The following is a 12,500-nucleotide window of genomic DNA, read 5'->3' on the forward strand; positions in this document are numbered from 1 at the left end:
ATCTTTGGTGAAGTTTTTGTAATATTCTTTGAGCATCAGAGGACAATGTCGTTTGTGATAGTAAGGAAATCTTCGGTGATTATTAATTCTTCTATTAATTTTCAATTGCATGTATAGCCTCTGGTTTAGTGCACATAAGGCAATTACTGGAGTAAACTGTAGACCAATGCGATCTTTAAAATAACCGGTGTTTGCATTATTTCTTTTTTTTTTTTTTTAGCGTTGAACTGCTTGAGTATGAGTGGGTTACATATGCACTTCTCTTGCAAACTGGTATCCCACCCATTCTGTTATGTCCCCTGGCCAGTCTTGCTAAATGGTTGGCTGCTGCCTTCATTATATTGATGACCATCCATCCTAAGTAAGACTTTTTGTAGTGATGGCAATGATGGCTTCTGGCAAGTTCAAGGTAGTTCCTGTGCACCTCCAGGGGACGGAGGGCATCACCCTGCGAAGACTTGCATGAGGGGACCGCGTGACAGAGGGAGTGAACGAGGAGCAGGGAAGGGAGGCACTATTGCATTCTAAGGCAACTTGTTTTTGCTGCTCTGTCTCTTCCCCGTCTCTTCTCCCCGCACTCTCTTACAGGTCTGAGCAGGTTTATTAACCCTGGCCGCCAGCTGCAGTCTTCACTCTTCAACCTCATTACTTAGATGTATGTTGCAGTGCGCATTAATAGAATGTGTCTCAGTCAAACATGTGATTTCGTTTTGTCATACCTTCGGATCGATCTGTGTATACATATACATGATTATTACGTGGCTAAAGTATGACTGGACGAGGGCACTACTCTTCCAGCCCCGATCCCTCTCCCCGCTCGATAACAATACAAGCATCTATCTACATGGTTACCACCGTCGCCAAAGTAGTTCCGCCCCGGGTATTTTTAACCAGCACAAACTCTTGACCTGTCTTAACAGGGAGGATCAGTGACCTGAGGGGGGAGCATGGGGTGGTAGGTAGGTGTGTCGTCTTTTAGATACACCTGGACGTGTGGACCGTGAATGTTGCTAACTCATTTTGTGTCTGTCCGTGGTGATTCATCTTTAGGGCGCTGCCATGTGTGTGTGTGTGTGTGTGTGTGTGTGTGTGTGTGTGTGTGTGTGTGTGTGTGTGTGTGTATCCTGGTTGAGAGGTAAACACAAGAAAGGCAGCTCTGCATTGCATTGGGCATTCCCCTCGGCAGAGCCTTGACCACACCCCTGCCGTGTAAACTCCCCGGTCACACCTCTTCCAGTCCATCACCCTTCCCCTCATCCCCTCTCTCCCGACCCACCACTCACTGCTTCACTCCGCCACCAGCCAGCCCGTCTCTCGCCTCGCTCGATCTGTCCTTTCTCCAGTAAATCCCCTGGTGAAACTTTGTCACTTCTTTTATGGTATCCGGGAGACCGTAGGAAGAGTGCACGGGGAAATTATGTTGGATCTCTACCTTGTACGTATATGTGTGTTTGATTTTACTGTACTGTATAATATTTTTGTATAGTTGTATAAACACACAATATAAATTAGTTGCTTATATTCAAGAAAAATGCATACCATAATTTTTTTTTTTATTTGTTTATTTGTATTTTTATGTTGAAAGGACAACGGATAAGAAGAGTAATATAATATTAATGATAATGAAATAATAATGATAATAAGCTTACTGAGGCGTCACTGAATTCTTATATGTTTCGGCTTCTTATATCCACTTTTAATTTTATATTCAGTTTGAATAAATTTCAGTGCAAGTAAGTAAGATTTTCCAGGGCTTTTTAATGATTCTCGTGATATATTCAATTAAGGTTCTGCTTCATGAATGGGAGAAAAGCATTTATTAGAAGCAATACACTGGTTATCTCTGTAGCTTCTGGAAATGGTTCTTACCAGAGTCTATTGTAAACGCGGATCTCTTTCCAAATTAGTGAAATATTTTTTACACATAGACAAAATGAAAATATATAAATTAATAAGTAACAAGAAACTCGTACCGGGAAAAATTAGTAGTACGAAGATGAAGTTTCGCTCGTAATAAGAGTAACCTAAACTGATTTACTGCTGGAGAGAATTTTTGTAGAACCGAGATGCATATAGGGCGGTCCTCCCAGCCTCCAGCCGCACGCAGGTCATCGGCCCCGCTTGGCAAGAGTGGGAGGAGAGGAGGTGGAGAGCCGGGAAAGCTTGGGTGTGGTGCTGGGAGATCGAGGGAGAGAGAAACGGGTAACGGCCTCTATTTAGTATACTCCGGAGTCCTGTCCCTCCTAAACCGGTCCAGATTTACTCCTATCCTCTCCTCCTTTTTCCCTGCACCCTCTCCCTTCACTTTTCCTTGTTCCCTTCATTTCCACATGTTTTAATTCTTATCATCATTGTCATGGAACTTCTTCCTTATTAACAGACGCTTGCCTACATAAGAGAAAGGACAAAAAGGGCAGGAGGTAGGGAGGGATGCTCAAGGCTAGCAACTCTCTCGAACAAGCATCGTCACTAGTACTAAAAAAAGACAGATACTCCTCTACCTTACCTGTCATTATAGTGTGTGTGTGTGTGTGTGTGTGTGTAATTCATCATTCACCACGGTCATCTGCTGGTCACCCAGCCAGTCTTCCCCGTTACGGAGTGAGCTCAGAGCTCATAGATCGATCTTCGGGTAGGATTGAGACCACAACACACTCCACACACCGGGAAAGCGAGGCCACAACCCCTCGAGTTACATCCCTTACATATTTACTGATAGGTGAACAGGGGCTAGACATTAAAAGGCTTGCCCATTTGCCTCGCCGCTTCCCGGGACTCGAACTCGGGCCCTCTCAATTGTGAGTCGAGCGTGTGTTCTCTCTCTCTCTCTCTCTCTCTCTCTTTTGCGCAGCGTGACCTTCAGCAGTCCGATTTGTGAGCTCTGTCAGGTAGGTAGTTATACGCATCTGTGGACTACATTAATACTCCTCGATTGTTGTTGTTGTACTACTACTACTACTAGTAGTAGTAGTAGTAGTAGCAGTAGTTGTTGTAATGATTTCGGTGATATAAAAATGTTTAGATTTCCTTATTGCGGATGAGACACGTGTCGCTGCCTTAACCTTTGCAGAAGACAACCTTTCACCTTGCTCATGTCTCAGAAAAAAAAAAAAAAAAACAGGTTTACTACTACGTTTTGCTATGCAGAGTGGGAATTTTGTCGAGTTTATGCAATATGCTATGTATGTGCCTCTGAAGGTGAATGGAAGGGACATAGAAGAGAATCAATCCCTGGGTGAACGATATTATAATGTATAAATTGTAATGTTTGTATTATAAACATTTGCGCCTTCTCATGCCCGAGGTTCAACTAGGCATTTTAGGAAGCTTTGTTTTCATTTCCTCAGGATGAGCTGGTGCAGAAACAAACAGGAGTTATTTATATGCACTCTGACGTCCTGACGTCCTTGGTTGTTTAATAAAAAAAGAAAAAAAGACTGATATCTGTGTTCCTTTCCTCAGGACCAATTGGTGCACGGGGACGTGATCTATCCCAAGTTTCACGCAGCACGGGCACGTAGCACGCTGCTTGGAGGCCATGTTGCTGCTGACGTGCCGTGTGGTGCTGCTGCAGCTGCTGTGTGTTCTTGCCGCGGCAACCAGCCAGGGTGAGCGGACATGGACGCTGGAGGCAACTTTACTGCACGACGATCCCAGCCATCCTCCAGAACCCACCCTCAAGGAGAGCGTCCACGAGAACCTTGAGACGCTGGCCACGCTGGAGCTGACCCTGCATGACCTTCACCTGGATGAGAGTGTGGTCAGCTCACCGGGGAGTCCAGGTAGATTGGATAGTGTTACCATTTCAGCAAAAAAACTTGCGGCTATTATGGGTTTAACCTTCGCCTACTTATTTTGAAACCATGAACAGTTATTTTTTATTTTTTCATAAAAAAGAAAATAATAATGTTGATAAAATAAACCTAACAAACAACCCCGCAATTATATTACCATTATCCATGTATTCTCCTGTATTAAGTTGTCAATTAAAGTTTCACCCAACCAATGCTTTTCTGATGTGGCGTATGTTTTTTTTTTTTTTTTTTTTTGGTGAGACTTCTAGTGAGCTAAATGATGTTCAACATTTCCGTAGCAAATGGATAGATGGTTTTTAGATTATAAGTTTCAATTCTTTTCAACTACTCTTTTTAACTTATGACCACCTCTCGTCCCCATAACCTTTGTGCCATGACCAAGATTATTCTGTATAATAATGGAAACTATTACAAGATGTGTTTACAGCTTGTGCTAATAAACTTTGGTTTCTTAAATAAGATTCTCCCCTCAGATGCAGCAGCACAACGAAGCCAGATCATTTCAGCACTGCACAACAAGATTGGCAAAGTCAGTGAAGCACTTGGCTCTCTCCAAGGATATCTTGTCCATCTCAAAAATGATAACTCAACAATAAGTATGTTCATGTTTGATTATCCTTTCTTCATAGCAAAAGTTTGTGATGATAATGTCTAGACGTCTATAACCTGCAACTATTGATGTCCATAAGTCTCGATATACTATTCTCCTGTTTTTTTCTTATTCTGTCAAAAAGATTATTTTTTTTCTCCCAATGCCTCTTGTGCATGCCAACTATAAGATTAGTAAAGATTAAGAATTCTCTCTCTCTCTCTCTCTCTCTCTCTCTCTCTCTCTCTCTCTCTCTCTCTCTCTCTCTCTCTCTCTCTCTCTCTCTCTCTCTCTCTCTCTCTCTCTCTCTCTCTCTCTCAATACAGGTGTGTACTCAGGATGGTTTTAAGTAAGCCAATTAGGTTTACAGCACAGCTAAAGAATGGAACTCTGACATAAGCCAATGATCTTCCTATTTTATCTTGCATGACTTTTAAGAAATATCACAGCTTGAATTTCTGCCTCATCATTTTTAAGTTTTCATATATGGATAAGGATCCTTTTCATACATAAAATTAAAATCTCTCCATGTATATAGGGTCTATATTTATACCAGTGGTATCTTCTACAGTAGTGTCTGAGGACAGTACTTCACTGCAGTGCAACACAACTACTCACTTTCCTTGTGGTGATGGCACTTGCCACCCTAATGAACAGAAGTGTGATGGAATAAGAGATTGTGATGATGGAGCAGATGAATTGCTCTGCGGATTAACACGGGTATTTTTCTTTGTTTTTGTTTGTCATATTGTTGAATATGTATACTGTTCATCAAATAATCAAAATTTTGTTGATACAATGGATAATTAAGTACTAATGTCAAGACCATTCACATCCAGGCGTTGTGCGGCTCCAGTCAATGGTCGTGTCTGGAAGGCAACCAGTGTATCTCTGTGTTCTGGCGGTGTGACGGGGACATCGATTGTAAAGACGGCAGTGATGAATTGGAATGTGGCTCAGTATGTTGATCTCTTGTCATGCAAATTATTATTATTGTTATTATTATATTATTATTATTATTATTATTATTATTGTTATTATTATTGTTATTATTATTATTATTATTATTATTATTATTATTATTATTATTATTATTATTATTATTATTATTATTATTATTATAATTAACTTTCTGTAGCTACTACTACTGCTACTGTTACTACTACTACTGCTACTGCTACTGCTACTACTACATCTAGGTTGTATTTTCAGCATCGATGTGCTGTCAATCAGTTTGATTGCTCAAATTCATCAACAAATCATCAGTGTATTCCACGGAACTGGCGGTGTGATGGGGAGGACGACTGCCCAAATTCCACTGATGAACGAAATTGTGTGAGGGTAAGGAAGGTTCACCTGCATATCAGGCGATAGGATTCATGACTTAAGTTCTTATCATGTATTTGTATATAGTTTAAGTGTAAGTCAGAAAGGGTTTTTATTTTCATTAGAATCCATACAAACCTCATATCTGTCTGAATATAAAACCAAGACAAATATATAATGACGTAATTGGCTTGTAAGTAAATGTATACAAAAGAAGACTGTTTATATGAGTGGTATGGGATTTTCATTCATGTTTTCCTCCAGGCACAGTGTAGTGATGCTTACTTCAAGTGCTCCTCAGGTGACAAGTGCATTCACAGTTTCTGGCGCTGTGATGGTTCGCCAGACTGCTTTGATAGTAGTGATGAGAGTAACTGCCACGAGATAATTGTAAGTGTATGTCGCCTGTCTCCATGTGTTATTTTATATGACTACTATCACTGATTTTTGTTTTGTTTTTGAGTTTTCTATGATAATATTATGTAGTGAGTAAGTTTCATTTTACTTTTTTTTTTTTTTATTTAATGTGAATCTCTCTCTCTCTCTCTCTCTCTCTCTCTCTCTCTCTCTCTCTCTCTCTCTCTCTCTCTCTCTCTCTCTCTCTCTCTCTCTCTCTCTCTCTCTCTCTCTCTCTCTCTCTCTCTCTCTCTCTCTCTCTCTCTCTCTCTCTCTCTCTCTCTCTTCACAAATGTTAGATTCTAGATATTTACTTTTTAACAGTTTCTTGACATCACATACCATCACTTATACCTTGTCATGTTACACATGCAAGAGAAATATAGGAATGCAACACACTACAGGCCAGGCACCAACCACTCATGACCTTTGGAAGTCCACATCTATATACAGAGTCTTTATCATATTTCATGTTTCCTTCAAATTTTACATAACTCAGAGTCACTTCTTGTTACATGTTTGCAGGCCTCATGCACAAGTAAGGAGTTTGAATGTGCCTCTCACAATGAGTGTGTGCCGAAAGAGAAGGTTTGTGATGGTGCTGGAGACTGTCATGACCTGAGTGATGAGGCTGTCTGTCCATCAACACCCAGTAAGAGGTTTCCATTTGTTCCCAAAAATACACATGAGGTCCCGGTTGAGCAGAAGGTTACTGTTGTAAACTCAACTGTAAGTCTGTTTTTTTTTTATTATTTTGCTTACACTTTTAAAGAAGAATGCATATTTAGGTATATTAAACAGTTAAATTTGATAAAACACTTTGCATCTTATTGCTACATTGATTGGCCACTAATTTGTGCTGATGGATCCTTAGACATGCACATTGAAATCCTGACCATGATCTGAGGTTAACAAGAGCCAAGTTCATCTAGTTCCACTATGGTTCCTTGGACTAAAAGAGTCTCTTAGTACAGACTTTTGTTTATATCCAAGTTGTATTTGACAATCTTGTGTCAGCTATTTTTTACTTTGATAAAGTGCAAATGCTTATTAAGAAACAAGACTAAATAGATAACTGAAGCCAAGCAATTTCTTTGAATGATGAAATTGGAGATACAGTATTACTTTTCCAAAGCATCTAATCTTGCAAAGAAAGTAAGCAGCATTCTAATATTATTTTAGACTGAGTGTAAAGGGAGATTCTTGTGTGCCACTGGAAACCTCTGTATACCTGCTGAGTGGCATTGTGACAGAGATGATGACTGTCCTGATTCCAGTGATGAAGTTGGATGTATTGAGGTAGGTTCAAAGAAGCTGATCTTTGTTTTATTGATGATTCCAACTTTTACAAAATGTTTTGAAATATAAACCTGAGCAAACACATTAATATTTATTACTTCCTTCCAGGCTGTTTGCAAGGAGGGCTACTTCAGGTGTGTCTCAGGGGACAAGTGTGTTCACTCCAGATGGCGCTGTGATGGAGATTATGATTGCTTTGACAAGAGTGATGAATTTGGATGCTCAGACATACATGTAAGCCAACACCTGAATTATAGAGCAGAGGCAGGAGGTGCATATTTTCCTTCCTGAGAAAAGTGTGCACTTAATGTTTTTTCCATCACCTGTGTGTATAGTACTAAAAGGTTATCAAGCTTTGTCATTTGTGTTTTCCAGGTTGAATGTGAAGGCTCTGACTTCAAATGTACTTTGCATGGGGAGTGTGTTCCGCCATCCAAGGTGTGTGATGGTGTTTCGGATTGTCAAGATTCTAGTGATGAAGCTCGATGCCCCATCCATGTCATTGACACTGCCATTCTGCCCTCCATACTTGGTGTTGCCCCAAACGTTAGCAAGAATGCCTCTGAATTGGTAAGTTCCTTTAACTGTTTTGTAATTCTCCTGTTATACTTGGTATGTGCTTGGGAAATAAATAAATAACACTGCAAAGCTAGCCATAATGAGAGCTAAAAAATTGCATTCATTATGTCATTAGCTTTGTTTGTTTATTTGTTTTATTTTATTTCATTTCTTATGGATAGATTACTGGCTGAGTTAGTAAGTCAACTCTAGCATTCTCTTCCAGGTTTCTTGTGGACCATTTGAAACCCAATGTGTCTCAGGGCAGTGCATTGCCTCAGGCTGGTGGTGTGATGGAGAGCTGGACTGTATAGATGAAAGTGATGAGCATTTCTGCCCAGAGGTGAGACCTTGCATGCTCATTACATGATGGTGACAGTTGCAAACACTTGTCTCATTGTGCAGTGCATAGAAGTGCAAAGATTGAGAACAGTGGTATTTTAGTATGTTTTGTGAAATGTTAAAGTTGATAACTTTAATAATGTGTAAGCTTCAAGTAGAAATTAAATGGTAAAAAGAAAATGAAACACAGGTAAAACATGTTTATATGCTATGTAAATTTTTCCTGGTGATTGAGATACATAAAGATACTGTCAGTGAAGCCTACGACCCTAACATAGAGATAAACATTATGAAGACCTAAGAAATAACATAGTGGGAGAGATGTAATAACTGAAGTGTCAGTTTTATTCAAGTTTTTTTTCCCATGTATATTTTTGTGATAGTCTTATTCATCTCTGTCTTGGATTCCATCTTGCATATGTGAGTTAAGACCCAAATCCTTCATCTGATGACTGATGTCAGTGCAGAATCTAGCAACACTCACAATTTGTATGTTCTTTTATTTAGCTCTAATACAGAATGAGTACCAGAGTGCAGACAAAAGGATTGTTGTATATGTACTCAATTCATAGTATCTTCTTTTCCAGAGTATATGTGAGAAGGATCAGCTGACCTGTGCAGCTGAGGGCAAATGCTTTCCACTGAGCTTCAAGTGTGATGGCCAGAGAGACTGCAGTGACGGCAGTGATGAGGAAGGCTGCCCCAAGGTAATCACACTCTTCCTTTCTGTTTCATTATTTTAGAGAGAGTAAGGCAGCATTGTACAAGAAAATAATTTATAACAGTTCTGAGTCCATGTGGTGAGCTCTAATTTCAAGTGATTAAGGCAAATACAGGAATACAGTTGCCTTTCCAACTGCAGGTTTACAACTACAAAATTTACAACTAGTACAGTTACGTAATTGTATCCCCATTCACTAGCCACAGAATCATGCAAAATCTAGTTGCCAGAGATATTTGATGCTTGGCCTCTAGAACAATGTCTTTCATTCCTCACAAGAACAAATTGCTATAATGGATGTACTTTTATTTCTTTCTTAATCCTGTACATCCATGTTAATTTTTTTTGTCATGACCCAATTTGATTTCATATACTTCCTTTATGACCTAGTTTGTCTATTCTAATGTATCTTTATGGAAATGACACACACATACACACACTTCTTATTTTGATTTATTATTCATATATCTGTTTATGATGTGGCAATCCACTGAACAAGAGCCTGGGACAGTTTTAGGTCTTGTCCTGTACTTTGAAGAAACCTACTATACCTAGCAGATTTTTGTTAATTTATGTGCTTGTATTTTTTTTTTGTATTGAAAATGATAATTTTCTCACGAGAAGGTGTTTATGATATTCCTCAGAGGGCATGCATGAAAAGTGAGTTCACCTGCCAGGACACAGGTCGCTGTCTACCAAATCAGTGGTGGTGTGATGGCCAGCGTGATTGTCTAGATGGCGATGATGAGGTGGGCTGTCCAAAGGTAGGTTTCATATGAAGTTTTCACATGTATGCACTCTATGGTACAGAAAATAGAGTGTGAAATAGGACAGTAATGACTCTAAGCTTACATAACAAAATGCAATAAGACAATAAGGGATGAGGCAATACAAAATTACTTCAGGACGTTTTGTCTAAGAATACAAGTTGTTAAAGAATGCATAGTATGGAGAACCCCATTAAGTAAGCAAGGCTAACATCTAAGAGCATGTATACAAGCTTTTAAAAGGAGAGAGATGCGCTAGACTAAATGTTTTATACACATATAGAGCAGTGCCAGTTATATTCTTGTGATTGCTAGTTATGCAAATTCTTTACTAACATGCTTTTTATCAGCTGATTTTAATTACTTCAAATGTGCTTGTAAACTATAGATTTTTTTTTTTCCTTGCAGTTCCAGGTCAAAGGATGTGACCTGGACCGAGGTCAGTTTCCTTGCCGATCAGATTCTAAATGTCTCTCTTCCAAGAGGGTGTGTGATGGTCACAGGGACTGCATTGATGGCAGTGATGAGGGGGGAGCATGTGGTAACTACTTACATTTATATACTATTTTATAATCTTGGTTTCCAGTATTTATCTATTTATTTAAGAAAATTATAATGCTGGAAACAGTGCAGAAAATAGCAGTGTTTTATTCTATATATATTCTATATAGTATATATATTCTAGAATAGTAGTTTCATGAATAGATGTTAAGGTGGATGATGTGAAGTGCACATGTTATGATTTTCAGAGGAACTGTGTTTTGCCAACTCATGTAGTGACGGCTGCTTCAGAACACCCCATGGGCCTCAGTGCACTTGTCCCACCAACACAACACTCGATGATCGGGGTGTTACCTGTGTCGGTGAGCTACACCAAAGTTGTAATACTGTTGAAATTCACATTTTATTTAGCTTAAAATGTTGTTGATAATGTTTAGTACAGCATATGTCATGAAGGGCACCAGTCTAAGCATCGATGCTGTCTTTGCAAGACTTGAAGTTCAAATTTATTGTTTAATTCAGTGAATTAGCTTGCAGAAATGGTTAATGGACTCAGAGCTCACAATTAGATACACAACAGATGGGCTATTGCTTTTTATTTTAAGATATGAAATGCCATATGCCTGTTTGCTGTCTCTGTCTTTGATTAAATCTTTACAAGTTTATCTTACCTGAGGAGAATATGTTTTAGTGAGTGTCCTCTTATTGAACATGCTAAATTTTTCAATTGCACTTGCCAAATGTTTGTCTTTCATTCTTTATATTTTGCAAGTATCAGGTATGTTTCTTTCCTATGAAATGCATGCTAACTAATATGATTATACTGTTATAGGTTGTACTGCTGGATAAAGTCTTATGTAAGTATTTTAGAAATATGGAGTATGGTAGGCAGTATTGTTGCTGTCACAATATAGGCAGTACTGTTGCTGTCACAACATAACTGTCATATTTCTTATTACCATGCATTAGCTGATGACTCTGGATCCTTTGCAGGAGGCCTCCCATCCCCATTCGTGTTGGTAGGGCGGAGGGATGCCCTGGAAGCATATTCCCTTGATGGCTCGTGGAATCTTACTGTCTATGAGGGAAAGTCAACACATTCTGGGGTAATCTTTAAAGAAATTTGACATAAATAGTCTTGCTTACTGTTTTTTTTTCTCCTCTTCTGAAGCTCAGCATTAACTTATACTACTTTGATTAGTTTAGGTTTAGATTATTGAAAAGTGTCAGATAGAATTTGTAGTGTTTTAGAGTAGCACTTTTTTCTATTATTATTACCAGTCTTTTTTCAGTGTTTATTTTCTTTATGTGGATAAAGAGAATGAATATACTTATTTGCTATTATGATAAAGATTCCTTAAAAAAATGGAACTGCTTGCAGGTCATTAAAGTTGCATATGATCCTGTGGAGGATGAAGTGTACTGGAGCATTGTGGAGATGGCTGGTGTGTACAAGAGGGACCTTATTAAGAAAAATCCTCCCCAGTTTGTCTTTGATACAGGTAAACCAGAATGAGGGGAGTACATCAAAATAATTACACAATGTACAATGATGTGGATGGCAGCTAGGTAGTGTAAGCATTTTAGATAAACTCTTGAGATAAAATGGAATTCCAATTAAATATTGAATAAATTATATCTAATTGAGTTGTTTCAGTTGAGTGTTATCAGCTATTGTTTGATTATTATATCATATTGTAAGAAGTGCTCTTGTGTGTATTAGTTTATGCATTACTGATGTGACAAAGTGTTCACTGTCCTCCATATCTCACCAGATGAGAACGTTGTGGAGGCTTTTGCCATTGACTATCTGGGTAGAAACATGTACATTATGGATGGCATGAGGCAGCTGCTGCTTGCATGCTCGCTCAAGGACTTTGTTTGCGCAACAGTCCTCACCAACACCACATCTTCCCCTCGATCTCTGCAGCTTGATCTAAGAAACAGGTGAGGCAGAGTGTTGGTGAAGTGTTGTGTGCTGCATGTTAGTGGTTGGTAAGACTCATCTTATTTATCATGGGACCTTTGTATTGTACCACCAAATTATTTATTCATTAATTAATTTTGAAATAGCATTTAATTATCAGTCCAGTATTTCTTGTACCTGCTCCCGATTCTAGCTGTGGAATGGAAAGTAATTATGGATTGTAATTTAGTAATTATGAAAAATAATTTAGTGATGGTGC

The 12,500-nt window shown here is 38.9% G+C and overlaps 1 protein-coding gene across 3 annotated transcripts in view; it reads left to right on the forward strand.

Annotated features, from left to right (window-relative positions):
- LOC123520646 (low-density lipoprotein receptor-related protein 2-like) overlaps positions 1-12,500 on the forward strand; it is a 33,703-nt gene that overhangs the window by 13,459 nt on the left and 7,744 nt on the right. For all 3 annotated transcript variants that reach the window (XM_045283126.1, XM_045283127.1, XM_045283125.1), the window contains exons 2-19: positions 3,463-3,782; positions 4,289-4,411; positions 4,976-5,124; positions 5,244-5,363; positions 5,617-5,745; positions 5,995-6,120; positions 6,652-6,855; positions 7,309-7,425; positions 7,534-7,659; positions 7,801-7,995; positions 8,210-8,326; positions 8,913-9,032; positions 9,691-9,810; positions 10,222-10,354; positions 10,563-10,676; positions 11,308-11,420; positions 11,696-11,816; positions 12,090-12,261. In XM_045283126.1, coding sequence (XP_045139061.1) covers positions 3,539-3,782; positions 4,289-4,411; positions 4,976-5,124; positions 5,244-5,363; positions 5,617-5,745; positions 5,995-6,120; positions 6,652-6,855; positions 7,309-7,425; positions 7,534-7,659; positions 7,801-7,995; positions 8,210-8,326; positions 8,913-9,032; positions 9,691-9,810; positions 10,222-10,354; positions 10,563-10,676; positions 11,308-11,420; positions 11,696-11,816; positions 12,090-12,261 — 2,543 coding nt within the window. In that variant the 5' untranslated portion in view covers positions 3,463-3,538. The remainder of the gene's footprint in view (positions 1-3,462; positions 3,783-4,288; positions 4,412-4,975; positions 5,125-5,243; positions 5,364-5,616; positions 5,746-5,994; positions 6,121-6,651; positions 6,856-7,308; positions 7,426-7,533; positions 7,660-7,800; positions 7,996-8,209; positions 8,327-8,912; positions 9,033-9,690; positions 9,811-10,221; positions 10,355-10,562; positions 10,677-11,307; positions 11,421-11,695; positions 11,817-12,089; positions 12,262-12,500) is intronic.

The sequence above is a fragment of the Portunus trituberculatus genome, chromosome 47 (genome assembly GCF_017591435.1).
Source record: "Portunus trituberculatus isolate SZX2019 chromosome 47, ASM1759143v1, whole genome shotgun sequence".
NCBI lineage: Eukaryota > Metazoa > Arthropoda > Malacostraca > Decapoda > Portunidae > Portunus > Portunus trituberculatus.